The 19,954-nt window shown below is 40.5% G+C and overlaps 1 protein-coding gene across 2 annotated transcripts in view; it reads left to right on the top strand.

Moving 5' to 3' along the window:
* Nucleotides 1-6: 6 nt before the first annotated feature.
* The window catches only part of PPM1H (protein phosphatase, Mg2+/Mn2+ dependent 1H), a 294,933-nt gene continuing 274,985 nt past the window's right edge, over nucleotides 7-19,954 (top strand). For both annotated transcript variants that reach the window (XR_005719694.1, XM_040233134.1), the window contains exon 1: nucleotides 7-370. Coding sequence is in view for 1 of the 2 variants with exons in the window: in XM_040233134.1 (XP_040089068.1) it covers nucleotides 126-370 (245 nt within the window). In the remaining variant the exon portion in view is untranslated. The remainder of the gene's footprint in view (nucleotides 371-19,954) is intronic.

Raw genomic sequence — 19,954 nt, 5'->3', positions numbered from 1 at the left:
CGTGCGCCCGGCGCCCGCCGCAGCCTGCATGCCCCGCGCTGCGCCTCGCCCGGCCCCCGCCGCCGCCGCCGCCGCCGCCGCCGCCGACCCCTGCTCGCACCGCTGCTGCCGGGCGCCGGAGTAATATGCTCACTCGAGTGAAATCTGCCGTGGCCAATTTCATGGGCGGCATCATGGCTGGCAGCTCAGGCTCCGAGCACGGCAGCGGCGGCTGCGGAGGCTCGGACCTGCCCCTGCGCTTCCCCTACGGGCGACCCGAGTTCCTGGGGCTGTCTCAGGACGAGGTGGAGTGCAGCGCCGACCACATCGCCCGCCCTATCCTCATCCTCAAGGAGACCCGGCGGCTGCCCTGGGCCACTGGCTACGCAGAGTGAGTGAAGCGACACCGGCGGCGCCCCTTCTCTCCGCGGCCCTTCCCCGCACGGTTCCAGCTCTCCTCTCTCCTCGTTCCTTGGCCCCAGGGCCCTCCGCTGGCTGCCGGCGTCCAGGCCGCGGAGGGCACCTCTTAACTTATGTTGGCCATTCCTCTCTTCTCCCCTCTCCCCCAGCCCCAAGGACGCGGCGTCTCCAGCCCGGGTTTGGGTGGTAGATGGGTGGTGGGTGGCAGCGCTGGACCGTGGGAAAGCTAAGGCTGGACGCCGCTGTGAATCTGAGGGCTGTGTCACTTGGAAGAAAGTGCGTGGAACAGCCATGCTGAAGTTTGAAACACAGCAGGGAAATCTGGTGTCTGTGCGCCCATCCCCCAAATCTTTGTGTCTCCGCGTGAAGTTTGTGGGGTAGAGCTTGGAGAAAGTGTCGCTGCGCCGGAGGTTGGGGCTTCGGAGGCGGTTGTCCCGGCGGCCGCGGTCCGGCGCTGGGTTGCACAGCTCAGAAGGTCTGTTTCTCAGACTTTAGCCTAAGAGCTCCTTGGCTTCTCTTTTGTGGGTGGGAAAACCCTGTGCCTTTAGTGACTGCCAGTACTGTTTCCCCCAGTCCTTGGGGAGGGGGCAATTTCTTCCAGGTGTCTAATGATAGCATTTTGGTAATCAGCTTTGGCGATTAAGTGAGAGGTTGAGTGATTTACTATTTCAAGAACCGACTGAGTTACGTTGACGACCTGGAGTGGAACTGGGAAAGGAGAGAGGAAGGATTCTAATGGCCTCCCCACCCCCAACTCTACAGCTGTTCCATTGAGCGTCTTATGAATGGTAGGACATGGACTGTTTATTTCCCCTATACAGCGTCATAAAACTGGGAAATTCGGAAGGTAGAATTTAGGAGACCAGAGTTTCGGGATTAATAATGACTCGGTGGGTGCAAAAGTGCACCCGAAACCTTGCCTGGCACACCTGCCCCTTCTCCTTTAACTCCATCCGCTCTATAGTCTTGGCCCTCCCCCGCCGGTGCACAGCCTCGCCCGCTGATTGGTTCATCGGGGCACCAATCGGCTCTCCCGAAGCCGGGCGCTTTGATGCTGACCCTGCTCTGGTGGCCCGGATAGCCCCGAGCAGGCATGATCCCTGATGCTCCGGGTTCCGGGGTGACAGTTTGCAAGACGCTCTTCCGAGAACTCCGAATTCTGTTTTCCTTCCCCTTTCATTATACAGTTGTTTCCCCACGTGCTGAAATAAAAAATATGTATAAATGGCGGTATGTGACTAGAGGGTGAAAAATAGGAAACAGGTAAGAGTGATGAGTGCTAAAACAATAAAAGTTAACATAATAAATGGCAGGCGTGATAGAGAGCGTTAGGGTGAGGGAGGTACAAAATATTATTATACCTTTCAGGAGAAAACTAAAGCAAAAACACTTGTGTGGTTGAAAAGTGCCTTCCAAAGCAGCAAGTACTATTTCCTGACTAAAATACCACCTCGGACTCCGCCAAACCCTCCATCTTGCTTGGAAGATCAGCTGGACTTTTGCAAGGCAAAAATCAACTCGGAGTAAAGTTTGTCGTACAGTTCTGTAAAAGGGGCTCTGTGCCTGTCAGAATGTGTAGGGACCCATTGTCACTCCAGTGGGTTCACGAGAGCCATGGCACTTAGGTCTGAAGGGCAGAGAGATAAGCAGGCAAGTGGTGAGAAAGTTATGAGAGTTAGGAAGAAAGATGTTAAAACACAATGTGGAAGCTACTTGAACACAGTTAAAGGAGTACCTCAGATAGCAAGAAGGAAGGGGAAGGGGGAAAAAAACGATCAGTTTGAAAACTGCGGCAAGCAGATGATGTGCAAAGGGCTATACAGACTAGGGAATCTGAAATGAGACCCGTGGGAGGAGTTGTACCTCCTCCTACCTGGGCCTCAGTTTCCTTATCTCAAAGAAGCTAATCTTTTCCTTGACTAGAACATAAGGGAGGTTCAATTGGAAGGTTAGAAAGCCCACTGTAAAATGTTTAGTTTTTAAAGCTAGTTATGAAATTAATATATACTTGTGAATTCAAGCAAAGACCTGTATACAGATGTAAGCCACCCCCAACCGCCATCTACCCAGACAATTCTGTGTTTGAGTAGTGGTACCTGCCTTTGTAGACTTAATTGGAGACACCTATAAATAAATATCCTGCTCCTCTTTTTCCTTTCTCAAATAGACTCAAGCTAAGCATGTCATTCTGTAGTTTCACAAAAGACTATGTCATGGACTTTATTCCAAGAAAATAATATAGAATTACCTCATTTTTTTGAAATGTATAGTATGTATACATTTATGAAATGAATACATACTATACATTTCAAAAGAACATACTATATATTTCATGAATGTATACGTACTATACATTTCAAAAGTAACTAGCATAATGCTTATTGTTTAGTGATTGTACTGTTTCCAGGTTTGTATCATATCCTTTGATTCTCACAACAATCCTATGAGGTAGGTACTAACATTTCCGTCTTATAGCTAAGGATACAGACACACTGAATGGTTAAGCAACTTGTCCAGAGTCTTACCACCTTAACAGAGCCTGTATTTGCACTTAAGCGGTTTGACTGCAGAGCCCATAATACCAAACTACCTCTCTGCTCCATGGACTGTAGCCCACCAGATACCTCTGTCAATGGAATTTTCCAGGCAAAGATACTGGAGTGGATTGCCATTCCCTTCTCCAGGGGATCTTCCCAACCCAGAAATCTAACCCAGGTCTCCTGCATTGCAGGCAGATTCTTAACCATCTGAGCCACAAAGGAAGCCCAAACTACCTCCCTCCAGTGTGTTACACCATCGCACATCCATCTGTATCCCGGATTAACCACTGACATTGTCTTGCCACTTCCCTTGTGATGAACTACTTCCTCAAACCTTGAATTCTACTTTGTCTTCCTGCGACAATACATCCCGAATGATCAAAATGGTTGAAATAGAAAGGGGGAGAGAAGGACAAGTAGGAACTGTGGTTATGGTCAGAGGGGGCTGCCAGTAATACTGCTCAGGATCTACTGAAAGGAGGAATTATCTTTGTTTTAGAAGGTACCAGAGAGAGAGAGTTGGTAAGAAGATTGCTCAGAGTGGGGATCAGAGGGGTGTGAGACACAGCCTGAATCACAGGTGGTTTGCCTACCTTTCTAGAAAGTGAGCTACTTTGTAAGCCTTCCTGAGGAGGAGGAATTGACATCACTTGGTAACTGAGGAGTTAGAGGAGAGTTGAACTCTAGTGTTGAACTTTTGTATGGTAGAAAAAGAATAAAAGAAATGGTCTAGTTTTTGCAGTTTACTATTAATCCTTTTCAAAAGGAGTTGCTCTATAGGTTATGTTGTTCTTTAGTCACTAAGTTATATACAACTTCTTGCAGCCCCATGGACTGTAGTCCACCAAACTCCTCTGTCCATGGGATTTCCCAGGCAAGAATAGTGGAGTGAGTTGCCATTTCCTTCTCCAGGGGATTTTCCCAACCCAGGGATTGAACCTGCATTTCCTGCATCGGCAGGCAGATTCTTTACTGCTGAGCCACCAAGGAAGGCCCTCTATAGGTTATAGAACTAGAGAATTAGCCTATGTGATCCCTGTGAGATTTGGGCATCTAGAAACAGAAAACCCTCCTTTATTCAGTATTTATTGGCATTGTGCTACATGGAATTTCCTGGCTCCTCAGAAAGCCTCCTATTGTGGTTGAAAAGTTTAACCATTTGTTTCAGGGCTGTCTGCTAGGCTATAAAACATTACAGTTACAGACAATAATCACCGAGTTAAAATCTTTACGAAAACATGGATTAGCAAGTTTTATTTTTTAGTTTGGTATTAAATTACGGACTTAGCCTGTTAGACCAGTTCAGAGAGAACCATGGGAAGCAATGGTATGACCCAGAGACCTCATAGGGCAGCTGCTTCCTTTCTTTCTCCATAAGTTTAAATACTACCCAAGTGCTACAAGCACTTGGAAATGGGTTCAGTTTTTTAATGGGTTAGGACTGCTTTTTGACTTTCCTTCCCTTTGATCTGTTTGCCCAGCCTCTTTCCCACTGATGGTCAGTTGGACATAGAGATCCAAATGAATGTGGAGTTTGTGCCTAAAACTACAGCAGTAGATAATGCCAGAGAATGTGCAATGCTCTATGAAACCATCATATTCAAGTTTTATCAGCGATAGATTTCTTTGCTGGTACAGGAAGAATAAATCATAGTTATAGCATCATTTTACTTAGATTATAGCTGTAACTATACAGTTTTTTCCCAATTATTTTTCTTACAAAACTGCCCCAGACATGGGTATTTAAAGAAAGCTACTTTGAGAGCTTCTGTTAAATGTACATTATATAAGTTCTTTTTGTCTCATGAAGGTAGTGAAAATGTTAATGAAATAACCTTATTTAAATCCAGCAAACAGCCCACAAATATTTGGATTTAGTTTGGAATCTGTAGGCTGTTCCATCTCCTATGTCACTGGCCCTAATTAGCAATTACAAATAAATCACATTAGTTGGCTGTGTAGTGGTGATGACAGAGAAACCACTATTTCTCCCTGGCCCCGAAGCTCAGAAATCCCCTGGCCTTTGTTTTTCCCTTCTGACCTCCGCTACACCCACCCCTCTTATACCTGGTAGCAGAGCTCCTCCCTGGGAACTTCCTCTTTGACTTGTAACTGAAGAAACTTGAGGTTCTCTACTTCTTGTTGGATAAGGGGGGGAAATGAATGAGGGGTACTATTTGCGGGGGAGGAGATTCACTTAACAGAGCTCTCCTTAGCAGTTTTCTGAAGACCAGTGCAAAGTAGTCTAAAATATTTCACCTACCTTTCCACTAACCTGCAGAAAGCATTAATTTCCTACTTTAAAGCAGGTGGCTAAGCTCTCTTCCATTTTTCAGATTATAATGAAGTCATTCCCTCTGGGGTGGAGCTCCTGGGCTGTTCCTTTTCTTAGAAAAATGGCTCCACTTCATCAATGACTAGTAATGCTCCAGACAGAAGATTTAATTCTTGTGAGATATTGTGTTTATCCTGTGTTTCAGCCCCAGTTAGATAGACATCTCTGACTTTGCTCCACCACACATTGCTTCCGTGTTATAGTTACATCAGTGTGCTGTGCGTAGTGGGTCAGTCATGTCCTACTCTTTGTGACCCCATGGACCATAGCCCTCAAGTCTCCTCTGTGCATGAGGATTCTCCAGGCAAGAATACTGAAGTTGACTGCCATGCCCTCCTCCAGGGGATCTTTTCCAACCCAGGGATCGAACCGGGTCTCCTGCATTGCAGGCAGGCTCTTTACTGTCTGAGCCTCCGGGGAAGCCCAGTTACATCAATATTGGCTGATAATTTAAAGCTGACTACATAATACTAGAATTGACTTCTAAAAATGTGTTATTCTAGACAGTTTAAAAAATTAACATATAATTGACATATACTGACTTCAAATGTACAACATAATGATTCAGTAGCTGCATGTACTGTGACATGATCACCCGTTGTTTCGGCCATTGTGAGATAGTCAACACCCATCACCAACTCACAGATAAAATTTTTTTCTTGTAGTGCAAACTTTTAGTAGCTTTAAAATATACAGTACAGTGTTATTGACTATAGTCACCATGCTGTACATTACATTCCCAGGACTTATTTTATAACTGGAAGTTTGTGCAATTTGACCACCTTCATTTCAGGCCCCATCTATGGCAGCAATCAATCTGTTCTCTATGAGTTTGGTTGTTTCTTCTAAGATTCTAAATATTAGTGAGATCATATGGTGTTTGTCTTTCTCTGAATTATTCCATTTACTATAAGGCACTAAGGTCCATTCATGTTGTCGCAAATGGTAGGATATCCTTCTTTTTATGACTAATCCATTTTAAATATATATATCTTTTATATATATATCATATTTTCTTTATTCATTCATCTATCAGTTGACACTTAGGTTGTTTCTTGGCTGCTATAAATAATGGTGCAATGAACTTGGAAATGCAGATACCTTTTTGAGTTAGCATTTTGTTTCCTTCAGATAAATACCTACAAGTGAAATTGCTAGATCATGTAATAGTTCTATTTTTAATTTTTTGAGAGACCTCTCTACTGTTTTCCACATTGGTCTTGATAATTTACCTTCCCATGAATAGTGCACAAACGTCCCCTTTTTTCCACATCATTATCAGCACTTGTTATTTCTCATTTTTTTTTTTGGTAATAGCCATTCTCAAAGGCGTGAGATGGTATTTTATTGTGGTTTTGATTTGCGTTTCACTCATGATGAGTGATACTGAACATTTTCTCATGGACCTGTTGGCCACGTGTATATCTTTGGCAGAATGTATCTTCTGCTCATTTTAAAAATTAAGGATTTGGGTGTTTTTTTTTGTTTTGCTATTGAGTTGTATGAGTTCTTTATATATTTTGGATATAAACTCCTTATCAGATAAATGATTTGCAAATATTTTCTCCCATTCAATAGATTTTTTATCTTACTAATGGCTTCCTTTGTTGTGCAGAAGCTTTGAGTTTGATGTAGCCTGTTTTGTTTATTTTTACTTTTGTTACCTTCACTTTTGGTGTCAAATCCAAAAAAATCACTACCAAGATCAATGTCAAGGAGATTAGTGCCTATGTTTTCTTCTAGGAATTTTCAAATCTTACATTCAAGTCTTTAATCCACCTTGTGTTAATTTCATATATGATGTAAGAGAGTAATCTTTTTCTTTCACCTGTGTTGTCCATTTCCCCCAACACCAGTTATTGAAGAGGCTGACCTTTCCCCATGGTGTATTCTTGGTTGTGTTGTCCTAAACTAATTAACCATATAGTTGTGAGTCAGTTTCTGGACTCTCCACTCTCTTCCATTGATCTGTGTGTCTGTTTTCATGCCAGTACCCTACTGTTTGTATTACTATCACCTTCGTTTTAGATTTGGAAGTGTGATGCCTCCAGTTTTGTTCTTGGTCAAGATTTCTTGGTTATTTGAGGTCTTTTGTGGTTCCGTACAAATTTTAGGATGGTTTGTTCTATTTCTGTGAAAGACGCCATTGTAATTTTTATAGGGATTGCATTGAATCTGTAGATTGCTTTGGGTAGTGTGACATTTTAACAAAATCCTTTCAACTTATAGAATATCTTTTCATCAACTTGTATTTTCTTCGACTTAGTTTATTAGTGTCTTATAGTTTTTAGTGTACAGGTCTTCCACATCCGTAGTTAAATTTATTCTTAGGTATTTTTTTGATGCAATTGTAAATGGAATTGTTTTCTTAATTAAAACATTTTAAAAATAAGTTAATTTAAGAATTAAATGTCTTTATGATTTTCTCTGATTTGCCTAATTTTAACAGATGACTGATAATTTTTCCCTTGAATTTATGAGATTTTTCCCTCAGGAAATAAATAACATTCAGCTGCTTCCTTTATTTTTCTCATCCAGTCAATAAAATCATTGCATTCCTATGCTGGGTCCATAAGTATGACATAGTCATCATCCTGAAGAGAAGTTTATGGCATAGTCCTTCCCCCTTTAGAGTTATTCTTTGAAATTAAGTTGACATGAAATCATGTATTAAGATTATAAGAGACCAAAACTGGCGGGTGAGTGAAGTTGTTTGTTTTGTTTTGAATGTCTTAATGCTTCTGGGAAATTTCAAACCTCAGTATTTGGAGCATTAAGGTCACACTAGGGAAGCAAATTTTTCCTTTTAGCAAGTATTATGATTAGGTGCCAAGTTCTCTGTACCTGAAGGTCCCAAGACCTTTATACATACCTATACAAAGGTATGATCAAGGAAGAAATTATCCTGGCACTTAAAATGGTAAGAAAGACTTTATTCAAGACTGTTGGCAGTAGGGACTTTGTAATGGGGAGACAGATAAGATTAAACTCCCAGTACAGTAAAGACAGCTGGGAATTTATAACCAAAGAATGGACCGATGAGGTCAGTGGATGGAAAATTACCAAGAGGGAACATCAAGGGTAGGGGGATTCTGGCTGAAGGTCAAGACAGGAGATGAGGACATTGATCAGAAATCCAGGGTGACCAGATTTGACTGCTAAGTGAGGACATAAAAAGCCAAATTTCTTATCTACTATACTAACCTTTTGTGAAATAAAGGATATTTTGAACCAGAAATGTAGAGACATACACTCACAGAAAGAAAAAAAAGTTTTTAGTTTCTTTGAAAATGTTATGCTCCTATTTTTCTCATTTTTCACAGACTCAAAACCATGTATTTTACTTGTTCTGGAGGATTCCCAAGGTCCTTTCCAGTTTTAAACTTTGTGAGTTCCTGGGGTTAGGCTGAGAACTAGTCTTCCCTTCCAGACTGAGGTTTTTCCCATGGGGCCTGCTGTCTCCTTCACTGTGATTTTAATTTTGAATAATTTTCCTCCAGCATTGTTATGAAAATTTTCAAACATCTGGAAAACTTGAAACCGTTGTATACTTAGCACACATATGCCCGCCATCTAGATTCCAAAATACCCATTTTGCCATGTTTGCTTAATCATTTGTCCATCAGTCCATTCTCTTTATATGTATACGTATAAATTCTTTGTCTGTTTTGGTTGGTGCACATGGCTTTCTCTAGTTGTGGCGAGCAGGGGCTTCTCATTGCAATAGCATCTCTTATTGCGGAGCACAGGCTCTATGGTGCATGGGCTTCAGGACTTGCAGCACCCAGGCTCCGCAGCTGGATCTGAGAGGCTCTCGGGCCGGCGGCTTCATAGTTGGGGCCCGTGGGCTCAGTAGTTGTTGCTTACAGGCCCTAGAGTGAGGGCTCAGTAATTGTGGTTCGTGGGCTTTGGTTGCTCCAAGGCATGTGGAATCTTCCCAGACCAGGGATTGAACTCGAGTCACCTGTGTTGGCAGGCAGGTTCTTATCCACTGTATCACCAGGGAAGTCCCATTCTTGTTATCTTTAAGTGTATATCTCCTTTAGTCCAGTGGCTTTGATTCATGCTCTTAAGTTATTTTCCACAGTAAATTAAAAGATAGGTTTTGAGTAGCTTTGACTTTCTCAGTGGAGAAAACCACCAAACCATCAGGTCCTCATCCATGTGAGGTGGGGGAACCCCAGACTGAACTTCTGCATTGGCGTCCTGCAAAAATGCTCACTTAATCCATACACTTTCCATAATTTAATACTCACCCAAAAGAGAGTTTTACATGGGGTCAAATTGAAAAGCAGAAATAGATGACACATCTCTTTGATGTGCTCTTGTTCGATGAAATCAATAGGAAAAATTGGTTTAAAACTTGAGTCACTCCTCTTTTCAGCTGGTAGCCAGGCAGGTGAATATTAACTGAGGCGCACAGTGTTCAGAAAAGATTTCAGAATCTGTTGCCTGAAAAGTGCTTCTGAATAAGAAAGACTCCATTGAGCTATGTTTACCTTACTTCTAAAGTAGATGTAATCCACTAGCAGGCTTAGGGAAATTAAAGTACCTACTTAATTGGTCTTTTTCTGGTGTGGAATGTGAATCCATAGTGCTTTCTTTGTTATACTATTTCTGACTTAGTTTTTTTCTGAATGACTGTAAAATTTAAATGTTTTCTTTCTATGTTATTTATGAGAAAAAAATATTACTACTAAGTTGCATTTGTAGAGGTCTGTATGACCCCATGGACTGTAGCCTGCCAGGCTCCTCCATCCATGAAATTTTCTAAAATTTTCTAGGCAAGAATCCTGGAGTGAGTTGCCGTTGCCTCCTTTAGGGGATCTTCCCAACCTAGGATCGAACCCGAGTTTCCTGCACTGCAAGCAGATTCCTTACTTGCTGAGCCATCAGGGAAGCCCCCATATAGTCCCTGCCATGTATATTTAAATATAAGCACTTGTTATCCATTTTAATAAAAGGAGAATGAGCCCCAGAGAGAACTTATGTTACTTTAGAATCTCATGCAGTCCCATGATCCTAGAGACCATGGCTGAATCATTGAACCTGACCATTCGTTGTGTGAAATTATTCATTTATGGACATCATATTCTCATAAATAAAATGCCACAGAAGAGAGTATAATATATTTTATTATTCAGAGGAAACAAATAACCTCTAATCTCTAGGTGACTTAAAATTCCATAAGGACATATTAATTAGCACATCAAATTTTATATGAAAGGATAAGTTTCAAAGCTTTTAAAAATAGTTCTGTTGAGTATAATACACTTTTAAAAAATTAACTTTCATAATATATATGCATTTCCTATGTTTAAAAGTCCAGACATTTTCAAAATTACCATCGTTTCCTAACTTCAATTAGCCGCCCCCCCCCCCCCCGCCCTGCACCTCATTTTATTGTTTTTGGAAACTCTGTAAGTCTTAAAACCACTTAATAGTTATTTCTCATAGTTCATGAAAGTCTGTTCATTTTACCTAGTGGTGTTTTTCTAAAGTGAATAAATAGATAATGTGTTTTACTACTAATAGCTACTTAAACATGAGGAAGTAAACAAATTTTGAATACTGGGGCTCAAATCCTGAGTCAGGTTTGATGAGACAGTCCCTTTTAACATTTATTTTGGGAGTACTGTTGTGCTCAGTTTTGTCCCACACTTTGCTGCCCCATGGACTGTAGCCCATCAGGCTCCTCTGTCCCTGGTATTCTCCAGGCAAGAATACTGGAGTGGGTAGCCATTCCCTTCTCCAGAGGGTCTTCCTGACTCCGGGATCAAACCCAGGTCTGCTGCATTGGCAGACAGATTGGCAGGAGATGCAGGTTCAGTTCCCCTGGAGAAGGGCATGGCTACCTACTCCAGTATTCTTGCCTGGAGAATTCCATGGACAGAGGAGCCTTGCGGGCTGAAGTCCATCGGGTGGCAGAGTCAGACATGACTGAGCGTGGGCATACCTTGGGAGTTCTGTTACCTAAAGTTCTTAGTTTTTACTTAAGCACGGTCAAGTTTGAATGGAATGTTTCAAGTTAGTGAACTTTGGGGGTCAGCGAGGCCAGCTGCGTGGGCTCCTGCAGGGCCATCTTGGGGAATTCGTAGTCAGGTCTCATGGAGCCGTGCTAGCTGGCTGGGCCATGTAATGAATGTTGCAGGGCTCTAGGGCCAGCAGAGAGTTCAATTATTTGCCAAGCCGAGAGGACCAAAGTGATTTGTGCACTCTGTAGTCCTTTCAGAGAGTTGACAAATGACATTTAAGCTATTGAAAACTGGTGCATCTCTACCAGGTAGCCTTTTTCATATAAGCATAGGAGGGGGAAAATATCTCAGATGAAGCATTGATTTTTTAAATGAAAGTGCTGTGCACTGTTGAACGACTATATTTAAGTAGTCTGCCACAATGCACTAAATAATCATTCTTTGCCTTTTTGAAAAGGCAAACATTGACAAGTTATATTTAGAACACAAAACTGGCAAAAATAAAAGATAGAAAATAAATGCTTAGCAGGAAACAGATTTTTAGGTATGAGAAATATGAATAGCTCATAGGAAGATGTGAGGGGCTGCAGGGAACCAAATCGGTATTACTACAGAAAGAACTATTAAGCGGGGAGTTTTGTTTTGTTATTGTTGGTTTGGGGCCTCAGCACACCACTTTCAGGAGCTTAGTTCCCTGACTAGGGATCAAACCTAGTCTCCCTGCAGTGCAAGTGCTGTGTCTTAACCCCTGAACCACCAGGGAAGCCCATTGTTTTTTTCTTTTTTGTTTTTATAAGAGGAAATAGCCACAGTATTTTGTTGCAAATAAATAGCCTATGAGAATGAACTCTAAAATATATGTTTGGAAAAAATGAGCAATTTTTTCAGCCCTTTAGGACAGCTTTTACCCAGTAAAGTAGGGTTTAGAACAGAGCCAAAGAGCCAGATTAGATGGGCTCTTGGCACCCTGCCCTGTGATTATTAATAATGGGGCCATGCTGCCTGGTTGTTAGAACCAGGTGTCCAGAGTTGGGCTGGTGATTCAGAGCAGCAGCAAATGGGAAGAAAAGAAGAATTGGCAACTTCAACTATAGCAGCTGGTGTTTATTTTTTAAACTATCTAGGTGCTCAGATGGGGATTGCAGGGGGCTATTGTTGAACCCCTGCCCCGCCTCCTGTCTCAGTGCCCCCGGTCATCAGGTCAGTACTGACAGTGCCACTTGGCCATGCTGTCCCGTTCCCACCTTGCATACCATCTAAAGCCCTGCCCACTGCCTTGCCATCCTCTGGGGCACCAAGGGGTGTCATTGGTCTCTGGGGGCCGCTGAAGGTTCCTTCCAGTCTTGGTTCCCAACCTTCTCGCTATTACAGACCCTTTTATTTATTTTCTTGGATGGATCCCTCGTGGAAGATTTTACCCAGCAAGCTGTATAAAATAAGTATTGCTGCCCCTTAACATTTTTTTAACCAGGCGCAATATTTTCTAATCAGTAGGAAGGGTAGGTGTGGTGATGATTGCAATGAACTGCTAGCATTTAAGTCAAACTCAAAGGAGTAACCATTGTTTTATTACTGTGTGAGTCCTTACTATCCACAGCCTATTTTTCATTAGCTTTTTCCTCTTCAATGTAAAATAGCTTAGGTCTCATACTGCTTCCTTCCCTGATGATTTTTATGTTTTTAATGTGGACAGTTTTTTGAAGTCTTTATTGAATTTGTTTCAGTATTGCTTGTTTTATGTTTTGGTGTTTTGGCCGTCAGGCATGTGGAATCTTGATTCCCTGGCCAGGAACTGAGCCCTCACCCCCTGCATCAGAGGGTGAAGTCTTAACCCCTGAACCGCCAGGAAAGTCCCCCCTCCCCTGATTCTTAAGAAGCCTGGACCACGTTGGAACTCTGGCGACAGGCTTGGCTTTTGGTTTTCAGCTCATATTCATGTTGAGATTATTTTGTTTGGGATTCACATGTGTAGCACATTACTTCAAAGTCCCCGATGTCCTTTTCCTTGTTGAAAAACGATGTTTTAATAGTTTTATTTTCTTGGCTCACAAAGTGCTGCAAGTTACCTGAAAAGTCTGATGCTTGTCAGCTGTAAATTTAATTAAACTCCTGCTGAGAATATTTTTATTTTCTAACAGAATTTTGACCCTTGGGCAAAAGTTGATCTTGAAACAGTTTGTATCATCCCCTGACTGTGGGTGAGAAGAACTTAAAAACATCTTTAGATGGCTTCTAACCTGCCAAGGTGGTGAAAGGCATTCATCAGTCAGGAACATAGAATTAATATTTTTATAATGATATACTTTTTTCTCTTATTGCAGAATTGATAGGTGTTCATTGTAGGCACTTTCAAAGTCTTAAGTACTATGAAAAACATAAACATTACTTATAAATTCTATCACTTATAATTATCTTAACTGGTAATTTGTATCTCATTTGTATTTGTTTACAAAATGGGGTAATTCTACATACTGAGTAGTAGTTTTTTCATTTGACATGGAGTTACTGGAGTGACTATCTCTTCATGTCAGTAAATATTGTACTCTGTTGTTTTTAACAGTTACATTGTATTCCATTTATGATTTTAACATACATTTTTCTTGGGTGATAGCCAGTTTTTGTTTTTTTTTTTAAACTACTAAAACAGTCCTGGAATGAATAGCCTTATAGCTAAAACTTTGTTGAACCATACTTTTAAAAGTGGTATTTTCTTCTGGGGAAAGTGTTCAAATTGGACTTCTCCAGTATTCCTAGTGACTTCAGGAGTGTGAAAATATCAGCGTTCAGTGTGAACATTGCTTCACTGTTCATTGTCATTTCAGTGATGCTGAAATGTCATTTATGTCTTTTATTTTAAAGTACTTTACCAAAGTAATGTTTCTGTTGATCCAGACTTCTTTTTCATATTTAGGCTTAAATTATGAGGTTTAGAGAAGTGACCCTTAAGGACTAGTTTAAAACCCTACTCTGAAGACCTGCTCAATGCTTTTGTCTGTCTCCAGAGCTAAGGCACTCAGTGGCTGTCATGCATGTGACGGATAAATGATGACATCTCTTATTTTTAACTGTTTAACTTTTCATGAATAATCTTGAGGGCATGGGCATCAACATTTTAATTTCTTTAATACTTAATACAGAGTTGTACACAGTAATGCTCAAATATATAGACCAGAAATAGTGGGGACATAAGCAGTAGAGTTCTTTTAATGTCAAATAAAGCAAAGATCACCTTTGTTCTATAGGCTGATTTCAAATTATGAGCACAACACCTGGGAATATAACAGTTATCACAGTATTTACAAATTTCACACCTGAATCTCTGAACATTAGTAAGTGTTTATTGGAGGCATTGCGTTGTATTCCCTGCATCAGGACTGCCCTGTGAGGAAACAGGGAAAAGTACATCTAGCTCTCTGACTCTTAGCTGGAGGTAAGCAGTAAGAACAGATTCTTCTAGAAAAAGTAGATTCCTTGGTATATGAGTGGCTGGAAATGAAAGTCTGTTTGCATGGACACTGAATTCGGAAGCCCTCTGAAGTTTCTGAACATTATCCATCCTTTTTCTGCTCTCTCATCTGCTCAGCTTTTTGTTTTTTTTCCTTTTCCTTCATAGTTTATTTTGGGAGATGGAGGTAGGGATTTGGTGTATTCATAAGATTCCTATTCATTAACCCTTTCTCAGTGCACAAGCTAAAGCATTATTGAATTAAGCACAGTCTATTAATATGATTTAGTTCACCTATGGATTATTTGTGCTGAACCTTACACTTTTTGTTTGATATGAAAACTCAAAGTCATATAAAGTAATTGGTCCATTTCCTCTGTCCAACCCCCACCTGATATCTTATTTAAAGTTATGTACGTATACACCAATTAGAATAAAGAAATTTCTGTACTAAAATTTCGTTTCATTCAATTCTACTCCTGAACTGGTATTGGTTCCCAAGTTGATCCTAAAGAGTTTTTGTTTTTGTCGGCTATCTCAGAGATATCTCAGGCATATCTCAGAGATAGTGTGGTCTTAGTTCCAAACCATTGCAATAAAGTGAATATCACCAATAAAATGAGTTACATAAATTTTTTGGCTTTCCCAATGCATATAAAGTTTATGTTTGCACTTTATTGTAGTCCACTGAGAATATAATATAGAATTATGCCTGAGAAAAATGGACACATCTTAGGTTAAAAAAATTTTTTATTGTTAAAAAATGCTAACCATTTGTGAGTTGTAATCTTTTTTGCAGTTGTAACATCAAAGATCATGATAGCTAATATAACGATAATGAAAAACATTGAAATATTGCAAGAATTACCAAAATGTGATGCAGAGTTATGAAATGAGCAAATGCTGTTAGGAAAAATGGCACTGATAGATTTGCTTGATTCAGGGTTTACATTTCAATTTGTTTTTTGTTTTTAAAAAGTCAGTATCTCTGAGACAATAAAACGAATACAATAAAATGGAGTATGCCTGTATATATATGTTATATTTACTGTATTGGGAAATAAAACAGAAATTTTTACAAATATTTATAAAGTCAGTTAAAAATAAACATGGAAACATTTTAAATAAAAAATACCATTTGTTTTTTTCAGAACAAAACCCAATTTAGGAAGAAGAGTGGCATCATTATACACTTGCAAGTCCATTTGACGGACTGCTCTGTGACCCAGTTGTCTCCGACTCTTTGTGACCCTATTGATTATATAGCCCGCCAGGCTCTTCTATCCATGGGATTCTCCAGGCAAGAATACTGGAGTGGGTTGCCATTTCCTTTTCCAGGAAATCTTCCTGACCCAGGGATCGAACCGGTTGTACTATCACACTCATGAGTACACTCCACACATATTCATGAGAGAATGAGAGTGAAAAAGGAAAGTAACATCATAGCATTATGATGAAAATAATTTTGACCTCATGTATCCCTTGCAAGGGTCTTGGAGATCCCAGGGGTTCCAACCATACTTTGAAAACTGCCCATGTGGAGAATAAACAGCATAACTTTCTGTCTTTTTGAACGGTATTTTACAAATAGAAAACTATAGAGCACTTTTGAAAGTTCCAGTGAAATGTAGATCTTCCACTTCCAACGTGAATGTTTGTACTGATTCAGGAGGACACTTCTTCACACTGCCTGTGGCCTTTGTTTCAGACAGTAGAGGACTTTGCTCCATGTGTCATTTGTTGGGGCTGTTTAAGACTATTAGACAATCGAGGGTGGTCAGGATTGTCCACCTTTAATAGGCAATGAAAACAACAGGGGCCAGAATTTGCTAGGTTTAGGGCTAAAAGTACAAACCTTTGAGCAGTTTAGGTTTATGGCAATTCTGGGATTATTTAGTAGTGGATTGTACTGGTTTTCCTTGTACCATTTATCATAGATTTGCTGTATGCTTCACATGGGCTAAGGCATGTGATACAGAGATTTTAAGAGGCTCACATTTTTTTTTCCTGGTGGCTCAGATGGTAAAGAGTCTGCCTGCAACGTGGGAGACCCCGGTTTGATACCTGGGTCAGGAAGATCCCCTGGAGATGGGAATGGCTACGCACTCCAGTATTCTTACCTGGAGAATCCCATGGACAGAGGAGCCTGGCAGGCTACACAGTTCATGGGGTCACAAAGAGTCGGACATGACTGAGTGACTGACACACATTCTTGTTGGGAAGAAAAGATTAAAACCTAAGCTTAGTTTGACGGAGGAATAGCATGATGCTGGGGGTGTTGCATACCTTGAAGAAACAGCTTGAGGTCACCCTGGCTCTTCTGCCCAGGTCATGGCTTCACAAGCTGGTTCACTTTTTAATTCTCAGTTAAGACACTGCCTGAATCCTTTCAAGCTTTGAAGTGCTGAGGGAATAAGAAACATAACAGAGGTTGTGCACTGATAAGTTAATTTCTACTGACTTGTAAGGTACTTATATACAGTTCATAAAAGTTAATGCTTTTTCATTTATCTTGTTTGTATTATCATAAAATCTCTGGAGGTTCTGTTAGCTGATTTGCATGTTAGCAGAGGCAGTAGTAAGTTGAAAATCTAATTACATGTGATTTAATTGATGAAGGTGAAAGAAGAGAGTGGAAAAAGCTGGCTTAAAACTCAGCATTCAAAAAACTGAGATCATGGCATCGGGTCCAATCACTTTTTATGGCAAATAGATGGGGAAAAAGAGTAAACAGTGTCAGACTTTATTTTCTTGGGCTCCAAAATCACTGCAGATGGTGATTGCAACCATGAAATTAAAAGATGCGTGCTTCTTGGAAGAAAAGCTATGACAAACCTAGACAGCATATTAAAAAGCAAAGACATAACTTTGCTAATGAAGGTCCGTATAGTCAAAGCTATAGTCGTGTATAGATGTGAGAGTTGCACCCTAAAGAAGACTGAGCGCCAAAGAATGGTGCTTTTCAGTTGTGATGCTAGCGAAGACTCTTGAGAATCCCTTGGACAGCGAGATCAAACCAATCAATCCTAAGGAAAATCAACCCTGAATATACATTGGAAGGACTGATGCTGAAGCTCCAATACTTTGGCTCCCAGGTGCAAAGAGCCAACTCTTGCAAAAAGACCAGATGCTGGGAAAGATTGAAGGCAGGAGAAGAAGGGAGAGACAAAGAATGAGATGGTTGGATGGTATCAGCGACTTAAGGGGCATGAGTTTGGGTAAACTCTGGGAGATGGTGAAGGACAGAGAAGCCTGGCGTGCTGCAGCCCACAAGGTTGCCAAGAGTCCGACACAACTGAGTGACTGAACTGAAAGGTTCACACTTCTGAATCTAACAGCCTGGTAAACCCAGGATGGTAGAATGGAGGCTAAACTTCTTGCCTGGACATCACCTTTCATCCCTACATCCTGTGCAGCAGAGGGGTGAGCACCAAGCACAGGCTTTAACATTGTTTCTAGAACAAACAAAAGCACTCTAAACAGTTTATCCTGGATTAAAGAGACTCAGTTTTTAGGCTCCCCCCATCCGGTTCTTTGAGAGTGCTAATGCAGTTATTGTATCTGTTCAGAAAAGTTTCTATTTGAATTTTTTTGTCTAGAAGGATATATTTTTATCAGTGAGATAAAACTAAGAGTGGTGATGATTTCAGCATAATTGGTTCCTATTCCACTCTGGGATGTCCTTTTTAAAGGCACGATTCAGTTACAAACTATTATTTGTAAAGTATGTAGATGTCTGAATAGAGTATATGAAAAGTTGATAAAATGAAATTGGATGAAACCTACTGATCCTTTCCAGCAAAAAAAAAAAGGAATGCAGGTCACAACCAGTGTTGAAGTTAGTCTCTCTGTTTAGCCCCAAGTTTCCCGAGGGTGGGTGACCTGAGGACATCACCAGTGCCCTCAGAATTGTGCTGTCACTTGGTGCAGAGTTAATGTCCTCTACTTTGGCAGTTAAATTGCTGTGGAAAGCAGCTGTACTTGATGCAATTTAAATCAATATCTTGTACTCGTATGTGGCCCTGCAGCCACTGTAATCACTCGACTCTTGTCAGCAGCTCTGACCTAAGAGTAAAGGACATGGTTATCTTGACTAAGATTTGGTTTTGAAAACTCATGGAAATCAAATTATATTTTAAAAGCACTGGGAAGCTGACAACTTAAAAATTGTCCCTGTAGGACATAATTTCCCAGTGTTAAGAATAGTTCTGTTAGTCAATATTGGTTCTTTGTGAGTTGAGTATGCTACATTTTTCTATAGTGGCGGATAAGTACAGTGGTAGGTTTATTTCAGATGTCAAGTGACCAACTGCTAGCATCAATAGCTCTTTGAAGGTCAAGGGTAAGTGGCTAGGGATGAGTGGCTGGATCATTACCTACTTCAGCTTCCTTTCTGTTGTGCTTTTTGATACTCTAAGAGGATTGATTTACTTTCTGTATCTTTGTTCCTGACAGAATTGCTTCAGTATCCATTTCTGTAGTAGGGCTATTCTAGTTTAAATGGAAACCTTTCAAAACAGTATGTACCACTAATTTTTCTCACAAGAAACACATACTCTTAGTTTTTCAACTTAAATTACGTGTCCTTTCCTGGGATATATTTATTTTTACCATATCTCAAAGCAGGATTTTACCTCATCTGTAAAGCTAATTTTGCAGTATTATTAGGAAACTAGTTTTTCTGTTCCCTAAATGTAATACTTTAGTTATTTATAAACTGAAGGGTGAGTTAGCTGCATTTCATACCGTATGGCATTTAAGCTTTTTAGAATCTGTTATGGGATACACACCAAAAACAAAACAAAAAATGTTTAGATTGTGTTACGTTAGTAAAATAGTTTCTTTAATAAACATCATTTTAACAACCTATGATCAGTAATGCCCACTATAATAAGCCATAACAGATTCGAGTAAAACTTAGATTATCTCAGCTAGGTTGGCAGGAAATATTAATTCAGTTTTCAGTCAGTTAACATTTATTAAACTCTACTGAATGTGAAGCTCTAAAAAAGCTTCCGCTATCTTCAAAGAGTTTGCAGATTAGCAGGGGAAATGGTAGGTATCTAACCATAATACAGTGAACTCCTAGATAACGAAATTGAACAAAGGCACTGGGAACTCAGCAGGGAGTTGGCAAGCTGACACTGCTTTAATTTTTGAGGAATGGGTTTTGGAGGGAGGAGACCTATGAAGGAGACAACAGGGTGAATAAAAGCATAATGGGATGCTAGTGGGTGTTTCTGGGAACTAGAATTATCTT

This window comes from Oryx dammah, unplaced genomic scaffold (genome assembly GCF_014754425.2).
Source record: "Oryx dammah isolate SB20612 unplaced genomic scaffold, SCBI_Odam_1.1 HiC_scaffold_29, whole genome shotgun sequence".
NCBI lineage: Eukaryota > Metazoa > Chordata > Mammalia > Artiodactyla > Bovidae > Oryx > Oryx dammah.
The sequence above is the reverse complement of the archived record's forward strand: the minus strand, read 5'-3'. Positions and strand labels throughout refer to the sequence as shown.